General features: G+C 34.4%; 1 protein-coding gene across 2 annotated transcripts in view; it reads left to right on the top strand.

Annotated features, from left to right (window-relative positions):
* The window catches only part of SLC25A36 (solute carrier family 25 member 36), a 36,101-nt gene extending 12,546 nt beyond the window's left edge, over positions 1-23,555 (top strand). Inside the window, exons 2-7 of one of the 2 annotated variants that reach the window (XM_036332391.1) lie at positions 123-287; positions 3,783-3,860; positions 7,194-7,294; positions 14,726-14,792; positions 17,234-17,523; positions 19,675-23,555. In XM_036332391.1, coding sequence (XP_036188284.1) covers positions 123-287; positions 3,783-3,860; positions 7,194-7,294; positions 14,726-14,792; positions 17,234-17,523; positions 19,675-19,868 — 895 coding nt within the window. In that variant the 3' untranslated portion in view covers positions 19,869-23,555. The remainder of the gene's footprint in view (positions 1-122; positions 288-3,782; positions 3,861-7,193; positions 7,295-14,725; positions 14,793-17,233; positions 17,524-19,674) is intronic. The other variant, XM_036332392.1, reaches the window with a different exon arrangement.
* Positions 23,556-25,810: the final 2,255 nt, after the last annotated feature.

Genomic DNA, 25,810 nt, shown 5'->3' with positions numbered 1-25,810 from the left:
GTATTTAGTCTTCTAAAATAAAAAAAAGTTACATTTTAGTACCTTGGTAAACTCCTACTTGCCTACATGTGTACTAACTTATGAATAAAGTAGGTACGTTTTGTTCTTTTCATGTTTTGTAGATGTGGTGGTACCGTGGGAGCTATTCTGACATGTCCACTGGAAGTTGTAAAAACACGGCTACAGTCATCTTCTCTGACGCTTTATATCTCTGAAGTTCAGCTGAACACCATGGCTGGAGCCAGTGTCAACCGAGTAGTGTCTCCTGGACCTCTCCATTGCCTAAAGTGAGAGCACAGTACTCATTTTTATTTTTAGTTTATCTACCTTAATGATGTTCATATATTTGTTTGTTTATATTGACATTTTAAAAATTTTACAAATTTAATGATAGAGTTACTCTGAATTATGCTCATTAATAATGATCATCCAACATTTTATATTGGCTAATACAAAGTGTATTATCTTGAATAATATAAAATGTATTATCTAACTCATGTATATTTGGAATATTTTTTGCACTTATCCGGTGGATGTATTTTCTAAAACTATTATAGGTATTTTATTTTGAATTAAGTAATAAATATGTCCAATTAATGGCAGTCTGTGACTTTTATATAACCTAAACAATAATTGAGATTAAAGCAGACTTCTACTGATTTTAAAATGTGATTCAGTGTTTGGCATTCTTGATGCTTTAAAAAAGATTTGGTTTTACATTTTACCATACTTTATTATGCTACAAACTGGATTGAAATTTTAAAACTATTGAAACTAGGTTTTACATGTTTAAACTTAAGTATGTAACTGAATACCTTGTGTTTCTGCCTTATCAGCTCAATTGGGAAATAATCTGTTTGAACTTAGTTCACTAGTGTTTATTTTGTAGTAGCAAATAAGCTCATATTGTGTGTTTACTTTCTCTACCAAAAGATTTTATCAGTCTTTTCTTTGTTTAAACTTACCTAAGTACACGAATAGGTAGAATAAAATTGTTAACAAGTTTGAATTAAAATGCCGTAGTTATTTGTAAATACTTCTGATTAACAAGAATATTTTAATATGATTTTGACATATATTACCACTGATTACCTCTCAAAGTTCTCCCTTTGACCTTTGCAACAACACTATTATTTTTTATTATGGTTGTGTGTGTTTTTTGCCTTTTATTTTTAAGATTTTTAAAAATTGATTTTTAGAGAGAGAAGGGAGAGAAACATCAATGTGAAAGCGATGCATTGATTGGCTGCCTCTTGTATGCCTCCTACCAGGGATCGAGCCCGTAACCCGGCATGTACCCTGACTGGGAATTGAACCAGCAACCTTTGGTGCATGGGATGATGCCCAGCCTACTAAGCCACACCGGGCTATTCTGTTTTTCTTTCTTTTAAATATATTTTTATTGATTTCAGAGAGGAAGGGAGAGGGAGAAAGAGATAGAAACATCAGTGATGAGAGAGAATCATTGATTGGCTGCTTTCTGCAGGCCTCCTACTGGGAATAGAACCCAAAACCCCCCCAGCATGTGCCCTAGACTGAAATTGAATCCTGGCCTCTTCAGTCCACAGGCTGATGCTCTATCCACTGAGCCAAACTGACTAGGATAGGGCTATTCTGTTTTTCAGTGGTTCTGCCTTCTCTGACTTTCCTTAGAGGAACTATAGGACCTCTGGCCTCTGCTTTAATTTCTCACTTTTTCAGGCCCTCTTATATAAGAGTTAATTTAACATGTTTCACCTGTCATCAGTATAAAGGTGATTTCCCAGTCTTCATTCTCTTGCCCTAGCATCGCTTTACTCTGGGACTCTGTTTCATGGCCACTGCTGCTGCTTCTCCTTCTCCCCTCAACATCTTTATTGAGATACTAGCCCGTGCATGGGTGGCTCTGGCTGGACCCACTCCTGATGGGGGGGTGGGGGGGCGATTGCGGGGGGGGGGGTTGCGGCCGGTTGGCCAGCCAGCCCGCCCCACCCCCTGGTCAAACTCCCTGGAGGGGACAATTTGCATATTAGCCTTTTATTATATAATTCATATACTATGAAATTCACCCATTTAAAGTGTACAATTTGTTTTTGGTATATTCACAGAGTTATAACCATCACAACATTCTAAATTTAGAACATTTTTTTTTTAATATATTTTATTGATTTTTTACAGAGAGGAGGGGAGAGGGATAGAGAGTTAGAAACATCGATGAGAGAGAAACATCGATCAGCTGCCTCCTGCACACCCCACACTGGGTATGTGCCCGCAACCAAGGTACGTGCCCTTGACCGGAATCGAACCTGGGACCCTTGAGTCCTCAGGCCGACGCTCTATCCACTGAGCCAAACCGGTCAGGGCTAGAACATTTTTATTACCACAAAAATAAATCCTTACCTATTAGCAGTCACTCCTCATTTTCTCCCTTCCCTCTTAGCCTCCTCCCAGCCTTGGGAACTACTAATCTTTTTGTCATTATAACTGTGCCTAAATAAATGAAGTTATATAATATTAGAGGCCCGGTGCACGAAATTTGTGCCTGGGGGGGTGGGTCCCTCAGCCCAACCTGCACCCTCTCCAGTCTGGGAGCCCTGACGGCTTAGGCTCACTCCCTGTGGTTCTCTGCTCTTTGCGGAGCCTGGCAGCTCCACGCCCGCTGCCCGCTTGCCTTGTCATCGTGGCGATGAAGCAAGCATTCCGCCAGGCAGCTCACACTGCCCGCTCTTGGTGGCCGCCTCTCCCCAGGACTGGGGGACTCTGGCAGGACTGAGGGGACTGGGCACCGCCATCTTGTGGCTATGGGCACTGCCATCTTTGTGATGGAATGATGGTTAATTTGCATATTACCCTTTTATTAGATAGGTTAGGATATGGTTTTTGTGTCACTGGCTTCTTTCACTTCACATGTTTTTAAGGCTCATCCATGTTCTAACAAGTATCTTTATATTGCCAAATATCTCATTGTTTATCTACTCATCTGGTGGTGGACATTTGGGTTGTTTCTAGTTTGGGGGTTTTATGAATAATGTCACTATAGGGACATAGGTTTTTATTTCTTTTGGGGCTATACTAGGAATGGATTTGCTGGGTCATACAGTAATTTTATGTTTCACATTTTGTGAAATTGCCAAACTATTGCCAAAAGTGGCTACATTTTACATTCCCAAGGCCAATGAATGAGATTTCCAATTTCTGCACATCCTCTCCAACCTGTTTTATGTCTGTTTGTTTTACTATAGCCATCCTAGTGGGTATGAGTGTTTCATGGCTTCTTAACGAGGAACTTTGGGAATCCCCCAGGGCTCTCTTAATTTCTTAGATGGCTCATAGATGAGCTTCAAGAGGTCTATAAAAATTAGGTGAAATTGTATACAAAATTGTGAATATTTGCAAATGTGTTTTGTTTTTTTTTAAAGGATAGCTACCTTTCTTAATTTCTGAAGGGGACTGTGATACAGAAAGGGCTAAAAAACACTGAATATTCAAAATGTGCTATATAATTTGTTATTCTTAACTCTGTTTCTATCTAATCTAGTTTTATCAAAACTGATTCTGGCACCCTCCCCTTCCCTCTCCTCATCCCTCTCCCCCCACCCGCCTCTTCATTATCACTAGTAAATCTGTCTTCAGTAACTATACTGTCAAGAAAAACAGATGTTTCATAAGTAAGGAAAATTGACCAGAGCAGCATAATATATTATAGTACAAACATAATGGGATTTAGATGCTAAGTTTGCTATACAAATATAGTACCAGACTTTGAAAGTTATTTCTTTCTAACTAATGTTTTTCTCTTTCAGGGTGATCTTGGAGAAAGAAGGGCCTCGTTCTTTGTTTAGAGGATTAGGCCCCAATTTAGTGGGGGTGGCTCCTTCCAGGTAAAAAAAAAAAAGATTAAAATTGTCTCAGTCTTTTCTTGTTTGAAGCTTAACGAAGGGAGATGCTGAGGGGAAGGTGGTAAGGGTAAAGCAGTATGGTGTAACAAACAGATCTCAGTAAGCATCTGATAGGTTGGGGAGGTTGCACCATGTGGAGGTACAAAGGAACTCATAGTGAGATTATTGTGAAGCAGTTTTTGTACCAGGTTTAAAAGGCAAAGAACAAACTAAAGGAACTAGCAGAAAGAAAGGCGAAGACCTGGATCTCTAAAACTAAGCCTATTTTTTGGTTTAGGGGACAAGCTAAACAGAATGGTTTCAATCCCTATTAAAGAAGCCAAAAAGGCCTTCATACATTAATTTGTCATTTTTCTCTGATATGGTTTTATCTTAGATTGACTTCTTCCATGATAGAGTGCTGTGCAGATTTCACATTCAGAGTGAAAATGCATACCCAGCTTTCTGTATCCAAACAATGTACCAGGCCCATGTCTCATTATTTATTTGGTTTGAACTTTTTATGGACTACTTTCTCCCTTAAAAATTACCCAGATTTTGTCCTTATTATAAAGACTTAAAAAAAAAAGTATAGCATAAAACTTGTCCTTCTACCTTAAACACATCACCTCTTTCTCACCCAGTGCACATTCCCTTCCCACATACACTTACTCTTTTTTTACAAAACCATCATTAATAAACAGTGCAGTGTATTTCTGGCCTGTCAAGTACATAAAATGTATAATATGTAGACTTAATTACCCTCTATGTGTATTTAATCATATTAAAAAATATTTTGCCCAATTTGTCTTGAAGGATTTTTCCATGAAAATGTGTAGAATTTTTTCAAAATTGCATAGTATGAGTATTCTATTATTAATAAGCATTATTTAAATTGATAAACCTTTAGATTTATTTTCAGATTTTTGCTGTTAAAAACAATGGTTTTGTGCCCTGCCCAGTGTGGCTCAGTTGATTGGAGCATCATCCCACATACCAGAAGGTGGTGGGTTTGATTCCTGGTTAGGGCACATACCCAGGTTGTGAGTATGTATACATCAAATTGATGTTTCTCTCTCTCTTTCTCTGTTAAAAAAGAACAACAAAAATAATGGTTTTGTGAACTTCACTTTACCTTTATCTTTGAGTACTTAAATTAACATATTTCTTTAGGATAGTTACCTAAGAGTAGAATTTCTGGATAAAAGGGCACATGCACATTTAAAGTTAATAAGTATTCCTCATCAGTCTTCTGAAAAGGCATTCTACATTTTTATTCTCTAATAGTGAATTATTTGCTCTTTATCCATGTATTAACAATTTTGGCAACTATTTATGTCTTTTAATATTTGCCAAATAGACTAAACATGATTTTTCGCTGTTTTAATATACATTTGTTTAATTTTTTTAAAATATATTTTATTTATTTTTTACACAGAGGAAGGGAGAGGGATAGAGAGTTAGAAACATCGATGAGAGAGAAACATCAATCAGCTGCCTCCTGCACACTCCCCACTGGGTATGTGCCCGCAACCATGGTACATGCCCCCAATCGGAATTGAACCTGGGACCCCTGAGTCCGCAGGCCGACGCTCTATCCACTGAGCCAAACCGGTTAGGGCCATTTGTTTAATTTTTGACCCTCCTTGCAATTATTTGTATCTCTTTTGTGAATTACCTATGTATATTCCTTGCTTATTTTCTCATTAGAATGCCTTTTTCCTTTTTTTTTTAATATACTTTTATTGATTTCAGAGAGGAAGGGAGAGGTAGAAATAGAAACATCAATGATGAGAAAGAATCATTGATCTGCTGCTTCCTGCACACCCCTACTAGGGATCCAACCCACAACCCAAGCATGTGCCCTGACTAGGAATCGAACTGTGACCTCCTGGTTCATAGGTTGATGCTCAACCAGTGAGCCACACCCACCAGGCTCTTTTCTTATTGATTTCTAGGAATGCAGTGTTTATTTGTGTTCACAATTTGGCATCATTAAATGTATCCTATATTTTCCTTTTTCATAAAACAAAATGTTTTATTTTAAATTATATTCACTCCCTCCCCCCTTTTTCTTTATTCTCGCCTGAGGATATGTTTATTGATGAGAGAGAGACAGAAAGAGAAAGGGAAACATCGATGTGAGAGAGGAACATCAATTGGTTGCCTTCCATATGTGCCCCAACTGGGGATTGAACTCCCAGTCTTTTGGTGTATGGGACAACACTCCAGCCAACTGAACAACCCAGCCAGGGCTTAACTTCCCTTTTTTAAAAAAGCACATTTAAAAAGGCACAACAGTGAGACTCTCCGTTTGTACTTGTTTGTCTATTCTGTCCCTTATTGGACAGATAATCAGGATTGTTTGGTGATAATAGGATATTTGATACAGCAGGCAACTAATTCAATGCCTGAAAAGGTAAATAATTAATAGGTAGTTGGGGTACATAAAGTCATAGTCAGGAAGTTAAATTTGCAAATTTAATAGAATGTTAAATGTTGGAAAACATCACCTGATCTGCTGGTGCTGATTTCTTTCAGAATTGTTTTGTCTGTTTAAGGAAATTGTGAACTAATCTGTGTATAGTACAGATTAGAATGCACTATAGTATCTCAAAATTGTTTAACATACATTTTGATTGGTTGAATCAGTTTTATCTTTCTTTTCCTACCCTCCTCTCCCCCCAAAATATATATGTGCTCATACCATATTTCCTTAATTCAAGTGTATTTAATTTAGCTTTAGTGCTACATAAGTCTTCCAGCCTTATTCATGTGTTTTCAAAATTTTATACAAATACTTTTAGTTATAGTTGTTTTCAAAGTATTGGGGCGGGATGGAGGGGATGTCTGTTTGAGGAACTTTATTTACATTTGAGTTTTTTTGTGTGTGTTTTTTGTTTTGTTTTGTTTTGTTTTGTTTTGTTTTGTTTTGTTTTGTTGTTGTTTTCGATCTTCACCCAAGGATATTTTCCCATCACTTTTAGATACAGTGGGAGAAAAACATCAATGTGAGAGAGACACCAATTGGTTGCTTCCCACATGGCCCGAACAGACCTGGCCAGGGAAGGAAGCTACAACCCTTGACTAGGAATTGAGCCCTCTCTAACCACTGAACCATTGGCCTGGGCACATGTCTTTTTCTTAATGAGTTGATACAAACTCATTAAGAGGGTCTTCATGAAAAAATGTGTAAATTAACCTGATGTTATATGAGCATATAGCTAATACTTTGTTTTAAAATGCCTCTAAAATTATAAAGATTAATTTACATGTCATTTAAATCTTATGAATTAAGCAACATGCTTATTGATAAAATTTAAATCTTTATTTTAGAGCAATATATTTCGCTGCTTATTCAAACTGCAAGGAAAAGTTGAATGGTGTATTTGATCCTGATTCTACCCAGGTACACATGATTTCAGCTGCAATGGCAGGTATGACTATATAATATTAAAAAAAATTTTTTTCTGAAACTTAGAGACTTAATTATTAAATTATGATAAATTTATATTATAAAGTTAAGACAATGTGCTTCTAATTGATTAGCATCCACAAACATGATTTTTGCATTTATTAGTATACAATAAATTAGACCAGGCCGTATATGTAAGAGCTGTTGTCAATTGGCATTTTGTAGTTAGGAATTTGTGATAGCATACAGGTAATATACTATTTACATTGTCTTGCATAGTTTACTTAATATTTAGTGATCACTTTTTAACAGTTTTAAGAATCCAATCATAATTACAGTATCAGTAAGTTATGGAGCTGTAATTTATTCTTCTCTCCTCAATTTCTGTTAGTGCCTTTTCCTTTCTGCTGCATGTTTTGGCTTCTGTCTGAAATGTGCCGGCAGTTCTTGGTAAAGTATTCATTTTGTCCTGTGCTCAAATGCTGACATTTTTGTGAGTGATGTATTACTGATACCTCAAGAGTTACTGTAATATATGTATATTGGAAAATATGTTTAGCATTTCACATAAATCACACTGGATGGCACTTGAAATCTAGGCACTAGTTATGTACGTGCTTGCTATAGAAATGTTTTCAGGAATTCTTCTGTCATCATTGAGTATGTATGATTCTGAATTAAAACAACCAGTCCTGGGCTTCTCTCTGCCCTGCCTTAAAGATACACTAAACTGGTAGATTGGTTTGGCCAGTCTGGTTCTGGAATTATTTTTTGCATGTTAAACAAAGCCATGACCTTTGGTTCTCATTAGAAAAATCTCTACAGTTTTTTGAGGTTTGTTGCATATTGAACCATGTCTCACATTTCTAAATTATGTTACAACTTTATAAAGCAAATTATATGTACTTTCTTCACTTGATCAATTAATTGTCAGTTATGTGCTTAACAATGAGTGCCTTAAACTGTTAACCATTTTCTGTTTAGAAATTAATTGGATCAATTTGAACCACATACTTAACGAACTAAGTGTAAGTTTGAAATGCTAATTTCTGAAAGATCGATTGCCATATAATTTAACATATATCTTATAAAATATTTTCAAGGCTTTTTATAGTTAGTAATTGTTGATTAACTCATTGACGTTTTAAAGCTGGAAGATAAAACTTTAAAGATCAAGGCAAATACTCTTATTTACCAATGTGGAGAGCTCTTGGGCAAGTTAATTAATTTATGTGAACTTCCGTTACCTTATCCTTAGAATGAGTAGGTTGTCCTACATAGATTTGCATCTTGAGAATTAGTTCTTCAGTACCATAGAGGCCACCTACTTACAATGATAATTATTTTTTAATGTACTTTTTATAGATGTTGAATATGAATAGATATGATTTTCCCTCTGCACATTCAGTGGGTATAAGGTCAAAGTTAGTAGCTAATTACAAACTATAGGATCTTTAGAATATATTGCTGGGTTACCAGTGTTTAAACATTTTTGTTTTTTAACCCCAGAAATTTTTAAACAAATGTTAATCTTTCATTTTTGAAATAATTAAAACCAAGAAAGTAGATCAGCATTCATTTTAAGTGGAGGAAAGTTGGAAGATAGTCAATATTGCAAATTCAATTTCAGAATTTCCTGAGTCCCGCTGGATCATTTTTTTTTTATTAGCGTGTCTTATCAGAATTTTTTATATTTGATTCACATTGCAAAGAATTTCAGTGGAATTGTTATTTTGATTTTTTTCTCCCAAATACATACAAGTATTAGATTTGTTTTTATTCTAACATTGATACTATTTCTCATCTTGAATTCCTTGAATTTTGGTTATTGATAGTCTTATACCTGTTCAGAGATTATTGCACTATACACTTCTTGTGTAATTTGAAAATACTTCAGTTTGTTGGCAGTTACATTTTTTTCTAAGATTGTGCTTTCAGAGCTTTCTTGCACTGTTTACAAGCATTAACATTTAGCTTTTCGGTTTTTATATACATAACTACACGGTTGGTGAAACGGAATGGTCCCATGCAGACTCATTAAGGCAGCCTTTTGCCCCCTTCATTCTGGAAATAATCTAGACCGGACTGCTCTGGTTTTCCTCAGGATCATTTTAGAGGCCTTATACAAATGAATTGGGGGTGCAGAGTGCTTAGAGGCAGTCGTGTGAAAATTGTTACCTAATTGGCTATTCAAAAAAAATGCTAACCTTGTCACTTTAATATCAAAAAACACACTAAAAGTAGTCCATTAATGATATTGCCTACTATATTGTGCCACAACAAGTAGCTCACACATTAAGGATTTAGTAATGTACTTTTTACATAATTTTTATTTCAAGTCCTCAAATCATTTGCATTTTATCCATATGAACTATAGTTACTAAATCCTTTTAGCTAAAAGGACATTTTGAAGTGGATTTTATTTCCATTTGTTATAGTATTTCAAGGGAATACAAAAGAATTTGTATACCTCTAAATTGAGCTCTAAATGTCCATGCACTGATTTTATTTTTTAATTGTGAGGCTATTTAATCAAATTAAGTAATGTTGATTTTTTTGTGCCTTTTTTTTTTCCTTCCTACATATGACCTTTGTCAGACTAAATGAAACTTAGCTATTGAGGGTATTTGTATGTTTTTACTTAAATGAACTTGCATATCCCTCTGTATATACCTACACACAGCTGTGTATAAAAAAAATAGAATAGAATTAAGGGGTTTTTTATGGTAATTCCCAATTTTTTAAAGTTTTGATCTGGAATATATATACTTTTATATACAGCATTACAGATTTAAAGAAAATGACTTCCAACTTTTATTGGATTATATATTCAAAAAGTTATCACTCAATTTTTTTCTGTTTAACTCAAAGTTTACTATCAAAGGTTAAGTTTTTGAGTAAAAATTTAAATAGAAATTATGTCTTGCATATATTTGTCCATGGCAGTTCATTCAGCCAGATTGATGGTTGGACAGGTGTTTAGTGTGTTTGTCTGTAAACATTCTTCCTGTTTTTTTGTTTTGTAGAGCACAAGAAATTAAATACAAAATAACCCAAAATATTCCATAAAAATGGATGTGCAATATTACTGGCCATAGTGCAAAAGGTGAAAGGTACTACTGTAGCAACATATACTATACTGTATTTAAAAAATTATAAATCATTAAAAATGAAGTTACTTGAATATTCTGGGGTTTTTTTTCCTTTAAGATTTACTAAGTAAGCTGATTATTGTGATTTCAACTTGGGTCATGGTAGATGATAATGGCAGGAAATGGGATACGATAATCCCCTCCAAATATTTTATTAGATTCCCCTTTGACAAGGTTAGCATTTTTTTCTTTAAGGCAAAATTGCTCTTCTTTTAGGTAAGTATTTGGACTCTGAAACTGCTGCAGATGGCAAAATTTTCAGTACTCGGTGCATTAAAAAAAAATTATGGCCCATTCTGGTATTCCTTCCTTTCTTTTTATTTTTTTTTAACTTAAAATTTTCAAGAAGTTAGATCTCACCGTAAATATTTCTCAAATCCTTCCAATGGGATTCATTTTGTACACATGTTTCTGATGAGGTCACTGCTTGTTGTTATGATACAGAAAAGCCTGTGTCTATTTTAGGCATTTACTGTACATTTCTCCCGAGAAAAGAGTGAGATCGTGTCATCTCATGCTCCCCATCCGCAGGTCACTTCCTGTAGAAATATGGACTAACTTAAACCTCGTGAGTACTGATCTGAGCATCTCTTGCAGCCTCTAGTTATAAGAAATACCCCCTGGGAATTTATAATAGCTGTGGAATTAATAGGAGGTGGGAAATGAACTTGTATTTCCGGAATTTGTGTGTGCATTATCTGAATATTTTATAAAACTTTAATTCTGATCCCTTTATAATAATTCCTTCTAGAAGGACAAATGGGGTAACTTTTCAATCATCATTTAATAAAAGCCTGGGGTCCTCAGGTTGGCCATAATAGTTTTGACCACCAAAGAATTGGTAACACTATTTAAGATATACATAGTTATAACTGGTATCATAGCATCCTACAACTTCTAGAAAAAATAGTTGTTTGCAGAGCATAACCTATTTTAAATGTCTAACACAGTTCTTTCTATTCTCTTGTCTGTTGATACTTGGCTTTTTTCTACTCTCTTACAAAAACATTGATCTTAATACCTACCATTACTTTCCAAATAAATGCACGATAAGAATATGTAGGATCTTAGCTGTTTTTGTTTTAATTTTCTTTTAGTAGTGTTAATATATTTCCCTTAGAAAGTTAGGGTGGGCTTTGTTACTACTAAAGTTAATTGAATTAAAAATGCAACACTACAGGTATCACTCACTTAATGAAATAGACATTTTCAGCAAGTTTACTCTAAGTGGGATTTTTGTTAATCTGGTGTTTAATTGGTTTATATCAGTGATTTTCAACCAGTGTGCTGCAAGAATTTTAAAGCATGTGATACCTGACTATGTAGTCAGGAGTACAGATCTCTTTTCCCTTATATTGGCAAATAAATAAAAAAATGACAACAGCCAACAAAACAATAGATGTCTGCTGTGAATGAATCAAAATTATCTTTTTTTGGGGGGTCGGATTGGCAAAAAATGTTTTTTGGTGTGCCGCAGATTTTTAGTAATTTATGTGTGCCATGAGATGAAAAAGGTTGAAAATTGCTCATTTATGTTATCAAGGGGAGTCTTAGATGAAGCAAAACTTAAAATTGTATTTTAAAAGTTTTCCAAAACTTTCTAATAAAACACTAATCACACTACTAACAGTATGGCCAGTGTTATTGCCACTTTGCTTTAACTGACTGTGAAGCAACATTAACTCTTAACCTACAAATAGATTCTTCATATACCTCTAAGTCAGTTTTAATATTTAACAGGGTTCTCAGAATATTACTATGAATTAGCATATTAGCAAAATGTCTCAACATTTAAATGCCAAAATAAAAAGTATTTAGAAATTTCTAATTTCAGGGGCACCATTCCCAGTATCATTATGTATGTTTTCTTAGAAAAAATAGGAAGATATGTTTAGTTTTGGCTGTTTGTCCACTTCAAATTGCCTTACCATATATAATTCTAAATTAGTGATACATTTTTGTTTCTTCCCACTTACTTCACTTTTTGAATTAATAGATTATATTTTTCTAGATTTAATTACCCTAATAATGTCTATTTAATTTACTGGAGTATCTTTCATAAGATAAGATCATGAGCTAAAAACCTTTGGATATGTCTAAATTCTTTAACCTAATGGTTTGCTGGCAGTTAGGCTAGTGTCCTTATTAAGAGCTAAAACCATATAGTAAGCACAGGTTACTGATAATAGCAGTTACATAAGGATTAGATGATAACATTCTCTCACCTGAATTTTAATGTGTTCTGTTCCATAGATTAATTTGTGTCTGGAAATGAATTTTAGTTAAGTGAGAAATACCTGTTGTTTGCTTTCTGTCTTTGTTTAATATGTACAGAGAATAATTAAAATTATAACTTATGGGTATTTTGAAATTTCATTTTTTATAATATAAATGTTTATTGTAACATTTTAAATTTACATTTCTGGAGGTTTTTCTGCCTCTGAGGAATTTTGTGACTTGGAAGAGTATTAAGCTTTGGGTACTAAGTTTATATTTTTAGAAATAGAACATAATTACTTTTAAAAATACTTTGGTGCTTATCTTCTTTTCAAATAAAGTATAATAAGTTGAATGAGATTTTTACCTAGACAGGCTGGGTTTTTTTTTTGTTTTGTTTTGTTTTATTTAGTTTAATATAAGAATTCCCTATTTTGGCCTTTTTAAATTTTCAGAAAATAATTAATAAAAACCATTATGAGTAATGTAGACTATTTTGTTTATTTGATCAGCAGTTATTGTTTGTTTTTTTGTTGGTTTTTTTTTTACTAATAAACCCCTGAGTTAATACAAATATTTAAGTTTAAAAATAAAGAATTATTAAATTAAGGATATGACCAGAATACTGATGTCTGGTTTATATTAGCTTTAAAGAAAAATTTGAATATCTTTAGTTTGACTTTCACTTAGAAAAATGAGATTTAAGAGAAGAAAAAATATGTATACTATAAAACTTTATTTTCAAACTAGATCATGCAAGAGAAATCTTTTCAAAACAAAATATTTAAACTGATCTGACAGTTTCATATTTTTCATCTCTTTCCTGTTGTTAGAATATATGCGTGGAAAGAATCTTATTCCTGGCAACCTATCCAACAATTTAAATTTTTATTATTTAGTACTGACTGATGCTTATCAAATTATTGGTCCCATTTTAGTTTTATACACATGGATGTAGTATTTAAAAGCACTTAGAGAAAAGGGGACTATATAACCATTATAAGATTATTAAAGGAGTTATATCAAACTTTTATTTCATTTACTTGCCTAATAGATTTGATTTGAGCACCCCTTTGTGAAACGTTTGGCTATTTCTACAGTGTCAAAGCAGTGGATTAAAGGAGTAAAATTTGAGTTAGCTAATTATCTGACATTCTAGAAAGGGAAAAGAATCTGTGTAACTGAATTCCATTTTGTATACAATTTAGTAAAATTATTTTGCATTTATCCCTAATGTACACCAGAGCATTTTTGTTTTCAAAAGTACTTTACTCATATTAAATGTGTTGGTTATAGTCCACCTTTCTAAAAATAATGTGCTTGACCTGCTAGTATTCAATAGAAAGTATTACTTCAGTTTTAAAAGTAAACTAGAGGTGCCTCTACCCCAAGTTTCTCTCTTTAATGTCTATAAAAGTGAGAGGGAAGTTTCCATATGTAACTTTCTGAACTTTTGAGTTTTTGTATGTGTTTAAGTGGATGAAAAATAGATTTGTCCTATTAATCCTAACAGAAACCTTTCCTCTTTGATACCATTATTTTAACAGTATTAAGCATATGTTTATGTAAAGTATTCATCAGGCCAAACAACAATCTTTTCTGTTATACAGTCAGCTTAAGATTAAATATTAGTAAATGCTGAGTTCATTTGAACAAAGTGGTTTGTGATGTTAATTGGACCCCAAGTTTAGTGATTGTAGTATTTGCATGCTAAAAAGCCCTAGAACACACAAAATTTTTGTATATTTGTCTATAGAAATGGGTTTCTGAATTTAGTTAGAGAGTAGAGGCCATTCCAGAGGATATCCTGAATATTTTGGGAGAGAAATTTATATATAGTCAGATTTTGCTCTTAAAACATTATCTTTTAGTTATTATGGTCAGAATTTGAAAATGTAGTTTGGAAATAAAGTACAAATGTTCATGTTTGTATGGATTTGTAAATAAAAGCATAAAGCATATGTCAGTTAATACTTTAAATATTTATTTGCATTTTCTTTAATATAGATTTATATAATTTTTAAAACCTTAGAATAATAGTGTATTCATTTTTACCAGAGTTCATTTTAAACATGTTTGTTTAGGTTTTACCGCAATCACTGCAACCAACCCCATTTGGCTTGTAAAGACTCGGTTACAGCTTGATGCAAGGTATGTTATTTCATTAAACAAAATTTTTTAACTTGGTTTCAACTAATTTTTTTCTACAAATTTATATTAGTGAGATTTCAGTGTCTCCTCTTTTGCTGCTGAATTGTTTGTTTTGTTTTGAACATAGTGATTTGTGATGTTAATTGGGCCCCAAGTGGGTCTACCATCAGAAGCAAAAGCAATATAGTAGTTGGTAGTATGAAACTTTCAGGAAAGAAAGTGTATTATGTGTTGTGTTTTTAAATAAAAGGAGAAGAAAGAAAGAAGAAGGATATATTAACCTAGCCCAAGTAGTGATGGGTGATTATAATTGGTCTCTCAACAGCTAAATAACCAACATGGTCAACCAGTCTAGACTACATCTTTGAGGATCATTGCTCAAATTCAGTAACCTTATATACAGGAAGTCCTGACTTGGGATTTTGCTCTCCTTTATTCGTAGACTTCATCTGTTACCACTGACAACTTTATGGCAGCAAGATTCGTTCATTCGACAAATCTATATTGAGCAGGCACTGATGGGTTCTAGAGATATACCAGGAAACAGTGGTGACCAACTTTCATGGAATAGTCAAGGAATAGTTTTTTGAGCCCAATTTAAGCAGAGGCAACAATCAGTGCAAACCGTATAGGTTCTAAGTTTAGGGCCTTTAGTATGTCCTGGGATCTGAGGAAAGGCCAGAAGCAATGCAGCTTAGAGTCTTGCCATCTCAGTTTCTGTTGGCCTTTAGAACAGAGGATAGGGAGAAGCTGATACTGTTTAGAGACATGATCCCATCTGGTGTATAATAATAATGTTAATAATTTTGAAACCAATTTAGCCCTTCAGTCTAGAGTAGACTGCTATATTTTAGGGCTTGGAAAGTAGTGTTATAGACTATAAATAAAACGGATCTAAGAAATGATTAACAATTATACTTGATTAAAGATCTGTTTTCCACATTCTGTCTTGCTGAATTGCATAATGTTTGGAGATTTGAAAAGAAATGTCTAATTCTTTCATCTGGAATACTTTTTAATGAAATCTTATGTGTTGTAGCAAAAGTTCAAAGTGTATTTCTTAAAGCCAAAGATCTGAAAGATAATAATGGTGAATAAGAAAAACCAAAGGTTAGGCAAAGTGTGAGATGCCAGCCTATTTTGTACTATTATAAACAAGTGGTATTCTTTAGTATGTTATAGGGTGGATTTATAGGGGATCCCGGAAAAGCATGGCTTAAAATTCTTTATTATTATTATTTCACTATAATTATAACACAAGTTAACACAACTTCTTAAGCTTGGGAGTGAGGAATGGGATGAGGTTGAGGTAATCATGAAACATAGATTTAAAGATGCTAATTTATAACACTGCAATCAAGAACAGGGCTGATATGTTTGTTTGCATGTTACCCTTCGGGACTTTAAGCTCTTTTAACTTTGTGAGGAAGGATCTGATTGCAGAAACTCATTCCAGATGGTTGCATGAGTTAATAAACTAAGAAAGTATTTATTCAGTGTCATTAGTGGAAGACAGACCTTAGTTTATAAAATTGGAAGAATGTGTAGAATATGAGGTAGGTGTCTTCATTGTGGTTTTATTTTATGTCAGAAACAGGTTGTGAATAATTTATAAAGAGGTAAATCTTCTATTTCTTCCCCTGTGGGTAGCATTTAAACCCATTTCTTGTAAATAGGGTTCTATTGGAGGAATCATTATATAAGGCTATAAATATTTTTACAGACTCAAACTTATATACTGTAAGAATAGATGCTGTGCCTGTAAAAAGCAGCACTAAGAACATTTTCTTGGGCCCAATGTTCAATAAATACTTGATAACTGTAGAGGTCCTTGTTCACTACTGACTAGGATACTGAAATGAAAGATATGGCCATGGCCTTTAAAGGATCATAGTAAATTTGTCTTAAATTCACCCAGTCACCTTTTGAGAAGAACTGGGTGGGGTTGGAAGAATCCCTCAAGTGCAGAGAAATTAGATTAATCGTGCTTTTGTGATGTACTGTCATCATTAGTGTCTCAGTCATTTTTTATGTTATTAAATGCAAAAGAAATCTTAACTTAGAACTGGATTTAATATGTATTTTTTGTTTGTTTTGTTTTTATCTTGAGCTGCAGTCACAGTATATTTTAACTAAAGGATTTTGTTGCTTATCCCTACAATACAGACTTCAGTGAGAACATGAAATTGAAAATTTAGTGCAGTATATTTCACATTCAGTCAAATAAACTACGCACATGTTACCCATCTAATATGACACATTTGGGATAAAAGACTACAAAATCTAAAATGAATGTTTTAAATTCTGGTTTTATTTCTTCATAAGTTAAATGGAATCATTCTTTATAGCAGAGTGGCATATTTCTACTATATTTTATTTGCTTTATTTAAAAACTTGTACTACTTTATTTACATTAAAAAGATTTTTATTTTGCTTTTCAGGAATCGTGGGGAAAAGCAAATGGGCGCTTTTGAATGTGTTCGTAAAGTGTACCAGACTGATGGACTGAGAGGATTTTATAGGGGCATGTCTGCTTCATATGCTGGAATATCAGAGACTGTTATCCATTTTGTTATTTATGAAAGTATTAAGCAAAAACTACTGGAATATAAGATTGCTTCAACGATGGAAAATGATGAAGAGTCTGTAAAAGAAGCATCAGATTTTGTGGGAATGATGCTGGCTGCTGCCACCTCGAAAACTTGTGCCACAAGTATAGCATATCCACATGGTAAGAGAAGTTGAGTTTCTATAGGTAATATGTTGTTAATTCAGAAATACTCTCCCACCCAGCCATTAGCCCACTTATTAGAGAATTTAGAATTTTACTGAATTTCCACATAACAAAATACAGTCTTAAGAATTCATCATAATGGAATTAAATATGTATAATACAAAGCAATTTTAATAGATCATTATATGCTATAATAGCATGGCAGTGATATAGCAGGAGCTCTGGACACATTTTAAAGCAGAGTCAGTCAGGTTCCAAGCAGATGACTTTGAGCAAGTTTCTTTTTATTTTAAGTATGGATATAGTGATATACTAGTATATACTTTATACATGCTATAGACCAGGGGTGGGCAAACTTTTTGACTCGAGGGCCACAGTGGGTTCTTAAACTGGACCGGAGGGCCGGAACAAAAGCATGGATGGAGTGTTTGTGTGAACTAATATAAATTCAAAGTAAACATCATTACATAAAAGGGTACGGTCTTTTTTTTTTTTTTTTTTTAGTTTTATTCATTTCAAACGGGCCGGATCCGGCCCGCGGGCCGTAGTTTGCCCACGGCTGCTATAGACACATTATATACTTTATTGCTAATCTACATAAAAATTCTGCAAAGTCTAGTTAGACAATAACATAACCAGAACTATCTTCATTTTTAAGAGGGAAACAAAAAATGCTAAGATTATGTAACTTAGTATACATACTCTGTGATGGAGTCCAATTTTTATATTTATACACACACACACACACACACACACACACACACACACACACACATATACTGATTTCAGAGAGGGAGAGAGAGAGAAACATCAATGATAAGAGAGAATCATTGATTGGCTGCCCTTGCACACCCCCTACTGGGATCGAGCCCACAACCTGGGAATGTGCCCTTGACCAGAATCAAACCTGGAACCCTTCAGTCCGCAGGCTGACGCTCTATTCACTGAGCCAAACCAGGAAGGGCCTGGAGTCCAAAATTGAATTGAAGTCTAAAGTGTAGTCTTTGATTTTGGTGTGTTTGAGGTTTGTTTTGGTTCAGGTTTTTAATCTAAGCACTTCATTTTTTTTTTTCCAAGCAGAGCAAAACTGGTTTTTGGTGTTTATTTGTTTTTATTTTATTGATTGGTTTTTAGAGAGAGAAACATCAATTTGTTTTCCACTTATCTATGCATTCATTGGTTGATTCTTGTATGTGCCCTGACATTGTGGGATTGAACCCACAACCTTGGCACATGGGGATGATGCTCTAACCAGCTAAGCTACCTGGCCAGGGCTAATTGCTTCACTTTGTTACACTAATAAACATTTATATTCACCCTATAAAGCTGAGGCTCTGTAGTTAAAGTTGTATTAGGAAAAATGAACAGGTCTAGAAAATGAGTATATGCTTTAAAATGTAATTTATGAATAAAAACAACTCTAACCAAGTTGGACTATGAATTTATCCCAGTTTCCTGAGAAAAGTCCTCATTTCTCTTTTTAATGTATTTTTATTGATTTCAGAGAGGAAGAGAGAGATAGAACATCAGTGGTGAGAGAAGAATAATTAATGGGCTGCCTCCTACACACCCCCTACTGGGGATCAAGCCTGCAAACCCAGGCATGTGCCCTGACTTGGAATTGAAATGTAATCTCCTGATTCATAGGTTGATGTTCAACCACTGAGCAGCACTGGCTGGGTGGCAGCTTGTATTTTAAACATTTTTAGTCTTATCCACATGCAGTTTATGTTGGTACATGCAGACCATTGTAAACAGATTAGTAATTCTATTTTCTCATTGTGCTGTCCACTTTTCTGCTTCTTTCATCTTTGATACCACCTCCGCTCCCTTTCCTGCTCCTTCACCTGTTTCCGATCACATTTATTCTCCCTTTTACTTATTTCTAGTTTACTAAGGGTCCTTTTCTTTCATCTGTCTTTCACCATTCAGGAACCTATGAAATTTTACAAGTACACATGACTTTAGCCAGCTATCTTAGAAGTTTGGTGGCATTATAATGTGAATAGTTTCAATAAGTTACATATCAAAATTTCTTATTTATCCTAAGCTTACGCTTCCAGGTAAATGGGATGTATTCAGTATTAGGAGGATATAAAGATATCACTAATGTTTAAATAAAATGATTTTATTTTTTTTCCTAAACAGAAGTTGTAAGAACAAGACTACGTGAAGAGGGAACAAAATATAGATCTTTTTTTCAGACACTGTCTTTGGTTGTTCAAGAAGAAGGTTACGGGTCTCTTTACCGTGGTCTAACAACTCATCTGGTGAGACAGATTCCCAACACAGCCATTATGATGGCCACCTATGAATTGGTGGTTTACCTACTCAATGGATAGCAACATCAGGCCGCTAAATATAAAGAGGGAAGACCAAAAGATTACAGTGGACCATGGAGTATCGGAACCAACATGATGGACAGAAGAAAAATGGTTTGGGAATGTGTAACTATGTCTAAGTGGAAGTCTGGTTGTCGGAATTCAAATAATCATAACCACATTACTTGATCTTTTTAGTAATGTGAATTAAAACCTGGGCTGCCTTCAAGAAAAAGCCTTTAGAAGCACTCCTTCCTCAAAATTGCCATTTTCTCTACCATGTCCATGGGACACAGCTGCATTTTGTTTATTTGTGACAGAGTATAGTATTTATTCTATGAATACTTTCCAGTCTTCTAAACAAAGCCATCCCTAGTTATATACTAGTCTATAAACTATCCAAAGATAGTATTGGCAGTCATAAATTTCCAACTTTTGGCTTCTGTGTAATTCTTATAAAATAACAGGAATAGTGTGATCCTCACTATCACTTTCACATTAGTTCTTGAGAGGATCTGGCTTAGTACTTTAAAGTTAATTATTTGGCATCAGTTGACAACTAATGAAATACTGTCCTAAGTATCTTGATATCTTTATCATTAAAATGTTTTGTTTCCCACTGCTGCAGCATGTGCTTGCTGTTTAGCATAATGTGGACACTTAGTTAATTTACGTATCAAACTCAAGTGGTAATAGTTTGGGATAAAATAAACCAGTAAAAATGTTGATTTTTAGGCCATTTCAGTAACTTGAGCATATCCTCTTGTCTTGAATGAATGCAATTGTCTTTTCAGTGATTTACTGGTTTTGAACTTGAATTACCACATATCATACCTAAGCATTATTTTCTTAAAGTGGAAAAAAGTTACCACTTCTGGGTCTTTCTCAATTTGCTTTCACATTAAGAATTTGAATCTTTAAATTTTTTTCCAGAAGATCTATATAGATTGCATTTATTTCATAGAGAAAATGGTAATTTTGCCCCTACAAGTTTTTTTTTATTTTTTAAGGCGACATAAATACCTGGGGCCTGCTATCTGATTGAGCAGGTGAGTGATCCTAATTGACATAGGATCATTTTGTAAATGACAAACTGCTTTTGCAAAGAAATTCATTCTATCCTAGTTTCTTGAATGGTAAATGAGAAAGATTCAAGTTAATTCAGATTAAATGTGCTAACAGGATATAGCTTTTACATTTTACTGTTGAGTTCAACAGCACCCTTTAATACTTTACATGTATTATATGTATGGCCCTTAGGAAAACGTTGGCTGTAATTTTATTCAGAGACTTTAGCTTACAGTTGTTGCTGTACTGGTGTAAGAAAATTTCTACAGTTAACCTCCAATGTGGTACTCATTTCAATACACACGAACTGTACATTTGTGCAATGGCTTTACTTTATAAGAATGATTCTGTGAATGCCTTTGTGGCCTTTCGGGGGAGAGGGGAGGTAGTAAAAGGAGAGAATCCCATGTTAAAAACTTTTTTTAAATCTTGGTCATGTATTAGGCAGAAACAGTGTTCATAACATTTTTTCTGGACTCTTGGTATGTTGTTTGGAGATCTTTAATGTCAATGGTTAAGTATTCTATGTACACTGTAGTGACCTAACATAGAAAATTATAGCATGTCATTGCAAGCTTCTCTGCTGTCACCAATGAAACACAGTGCCCTCTTAAATTCCTTCCCCTTCTTAACTTCCTTGTAATCAACAATAACTGGATGTTTTTTAGGTGCTTTGATTGGAATTGAAAACATTCCAATCTATTTGGAGACCAAAGGCAAAATTGAGTTTCATTACCTTTGGAATTATTCTTAACTTTTATGGTGAATTTCAGCTTTGATATTTATTGAGGAACATGCCAAAAAAACAACCCACAAAAAATGGGTTTCTAACTTAAATCTGTAAAGAAAGTCTCCATCTATAGTGTTTGCCTTTTCAGGTGCCACTCGTCCTGCCTAACATAGTGCCATTTGCCTTGTGAAGATTCGTAAATATTAGTTGTATTGAATGTAGGACAGAGACTCCCCCGTAGCTTAATGATCTCAGTACCCCATAAATGCTAAGAATGATGTGAAAACCAGCAGCTAAGGAACATCTTATTATTTAGTTGTAGCAAATTCATAACAAGTGTCCTTCAAGGATGAACATGTATTCTAGTCCTGTTTGTATTTAGCAAGTAAGATTTACGTTGACCTGAGTGCATGGTTGCTTTTAAAAGTGAGCTGCGCGCTGGAAGGAAAATATCTTAGTCTTGGGCTTTTCTTCTTTGTGCAACAACTGGAAAGGAGCAGTGTCGTTGGTTTTAATTCATTCTCCCCAAAGCAGTCTGCTGTAGTTTCTTTTATGTATGACAGAGATCATTTGAAAAACAAAAACATTACAAATTATTTATAAAATTTGCCTCTGAAACATTTCTTTGTAGATCTTGTTTTTAATTGATGTAAATGTTTAAAAAGAAAAACGTATACTTAGAGCACTGGACTTTTTTTAAACAGTGTTTTGTTTTCATCTATTTTCTATCAGATAACATTTTATTTCTAATATGGAGGTAGTCAGCACTCTTCAGATGGGTATGTATTTTTATTGTAGAATCTTCTCAAAATTAAACAACTTATTCAGGTTAAAGCAGTAGATACTGAAATAGCATACTCTCATAGAGCAGCAGAAAGCGCTCTGGTACCTGTGGCTCATAGAGAACAGTCCCCTAAACTGCAAAGTCCAAATTTGAGAATTACCAAGCCCTGTGATTGTAGGTTCCCATCAGTGCTTTTAAATCCAGGAAAAAAAACTATCACCAAAGCCTTGTCTTAATTTTTATTATTATGTAACTGTGGAACCAGCCTTTCTGGATGGGGCCCACAAGTAATTGATTTGTAACTTCGAAACCAAGAATAGAATATCATTAGATAATTTAATCCAGCCTTTTGTCTTCTAAAACCTAGTGCCCATTGTAGAAAAGCATTAGTATATTAGGGCCAGCAGAGTTTGGGGTTAAAATAATGAGGGTTTACTCTTATTGGAGCATAAACATGTCAGTATTTTTAGATTTGTGTTAAGTCACTAAAAATATTAATTTGAACTTGAAGGATTTGAACACTAGAAATCAGTCTATCCTTTACTCTCCCAGTGTTGTTCATGCCTGTCTTTGGTTGTTTACATGCTCTTCTGCCCAGACTGTTAGTACAATATTATATATTATAGGGACCTTTTGGGGTCTGATAAATACAGCAGTTTAGCTTTTTACTCTAATATTGATCATGACTTCAACATTCCTAAGAACAGATAGTTCTGAATGATTTAAATTGGAAGGAATTTTAATTGTATACAAACATATAATGTACTTTCTGCCTACTCAGATCTCTTCTCTGTCATGCCCTTATATTTCCCATTAAGCTATATACTGCTTTTTATGCTACTCTTTTTAGAAACTGAAAATTCTAGTTTCACTCAGTTTCTGTGTTAAGAAACATTTTGAATGTGTACCCCTGTATATGTGAACAATTAAATCTTGACCTTTCAAAGTCAAAGCTAATAATTAACTTCAAGAGTTGATATCTTTTGACCATTTATATGAGGATTGCTATTGTATGTATTCTGTACATGGCTGTAAATTATGTGCATTTCCTCTATGTTTATGTTAACTAGCTGAATTTTATTTGAATTGTGAAAAGTTTAAAAATTAAAATATGCTTATGAAAATATGGTGGTTTTTCTAAAAAATATTTTATTGATTTCAGAGAGGAAGGGAGAGAGAGGTAGGAACATCAGTGATGAGAGAGAATAACTGATTGGCTGCCTGCTGCATGCCCCCTACTGGGATTGAGCCTGCAACTGGGCATGTGCCCTTGACCAGAATTGAACCTCAGACCCTTCAGTCCGCAGGCTGATGCTCTATCCACTGAGCCAAACCGGGTAGGGCCGGTGTTTTTTTAATATATATGTATCCTAATATTCCAGTATGGTGAGGATATAATCACTACTTCTTAGGACTATGTGTAGAACAAGTTGTATGTTAGGCTCCTATCTGCTTGACCTGGTGAAATCTCTGCAAATCAAAAGGTCAAATAATCAAACTCTCTCATAGTTCAGTAAGAAATTTCTGTTCTTCCATATTTTACACAGGTTTATTGATCTTTAAGTCCTGTACTTTTTTAATATGCAGTTTGCAAAGAACATCTGAGAAACTGGAGCAAGATTATGTTATTTGATTAAAAACTTCCTAGGATGTAATGTGTGTATTTTCATATATTAGTAGCTTTTTAAATTTGTTTTAGTTCCAGCTTTTAGGAAAGCAAAGGTATTTAAAAGTAAAAAGCTGGAAACTTGTTTAGAATAACAAAATGAATCTACATGTGATAGGTTGAAATACAAGTGACACAGGTATGTGTTATGTAGTACCTACCTGCCCACTTTACATTTTGTCCGAGTTTTCCCAAATCGTAGCTACCATGAAACATCACTCAGCTTTGTAGGTGAGGAAACCAGGACAAATTTGTCATGTTTCATTTCTGAAAGTTTACATAAAGCTGAAATTGTGTGGCCTTAACTAATAGTACTCTTTCCACTGACGACTGAAATACTGGGTACAGTGAAGACATTGGCAAAGTAATGGTTGAGGTTGGTATGACAGCTCAAGTGTCCCAAGTTTAAATTGTATGTATGTGTTCATTACTGAATATCAGGAGCTGTGATAGAGGAAGGAATTTGTGAGTTTGTGATTTCTTAAGGTTCAAATGTGCCATCTCTGTACAACTGTTAAAACTTAACCAAGCAGACAATTATAGTTAAATGATTTCCTTTTTTTTTTTTTTTGCATTGCATAGACCACTTAGCTACCTTAATATATACAGTCCATCCAGTAATTTAAATTCATATAATGCTATGTGTACACAATGATTTCATGTGATTTCCCAACAGCCTATAGATTGGGTGAATAGACAAGTGATACTTAGAGGGATATTAGTCACAACTGGGCCTTTATCATTTGGATGTTCTGAATGTTACTCCTTTATTTATACTAGGTTTTTCATCAACACTTAGGATGACATTGAGATGATTTTTAAAAATCATCTTTTCACCCAAAGGAAAGATCTATGTGGATTGGCCCAGAATAAAACATTGGGAAGTAATGAGAAGTGGAACTGGAACAGCATGAACTGTTTTGAAGCTGATTGATATAGAACTTAGCTTTTATCCTGGTGCTACTGAGGAACCACTGGATTTTTCCCCCTAAAGCATCACTGTGACATCATAGAAAGTCAGACTTAACATTAGGTTCAGTTTTTCCTATGTGAGCTGCTCTCAAGTCTACCTTTGAGCCTCAGGGATGTCCTATGTTCTCTGGAAGTGTGGTGATTAATTCAGGAAAATCTGGAAAGGTTGCCTGGAGAAGACAGTATTTTTAAAATATATTTTTATTGATTTCGGGGCGGGAGAGAGAGAAATGATGTGAATCACTGATAGGCTGCCCCCTGTACGCCCCCTAGGATGCGTACAGGATTGAGTCCGCAACCTAGACTTGTGCCCTGACCAGGAATCGAACCGTGACCTGGTTCATAGGTCAATGTTCAACCACTGAGCCACACCAGCCAGATAAAAACAGTATTTTAACCAGGTTTTGATACAATGATAAAAATTTGAAGGACTGATATGGAGAGGAACATTCCTTGAAGCAAAGATAAAAGTGTAGCAGCCTTCAGGAGAAATAACATCTTTTTCTATTCTGGGACTTGACAACACTGATTTGAGATTTAAAACCAATTGGTAGACCCAGGATTCCAAACCTAGTCTAATTCAAAGGAACTCATCACATTCAGCCCAACAAAAGTTTTGTGCCAAATCTCTGTTTTTTATGTTCTAGGTCCCTACTCTACCAAAGCACCTTATATCTCCTTGAGTCTTTTATTGTCAAGGTAAATCGCCAATTTGCAATCGCTGCTTCTGCATCCTAGCTTTC

Source organism: Myotis myotis, unplaced genomic scaffold (genome assembly GCF_014108235.1).
Source record: "Myotis myotis isolate mMyoMyo1 unplaced genomic scaffold, mMyoMyo1.p scaffold_m19_p_13, whole genome shotgun sequence".
Taxonomy (NCBI): domain Eukaryota; kingdom Metazoa; phylum Chordata; class Mammalia; order Chiroptera; family Vespertilionidae; genus Myotis; species Myotis myotis.
Note: the sequence above shows the minus strand (reverse complement) of the source record. Positions and strands in the feature narration are given on the sequence as shown.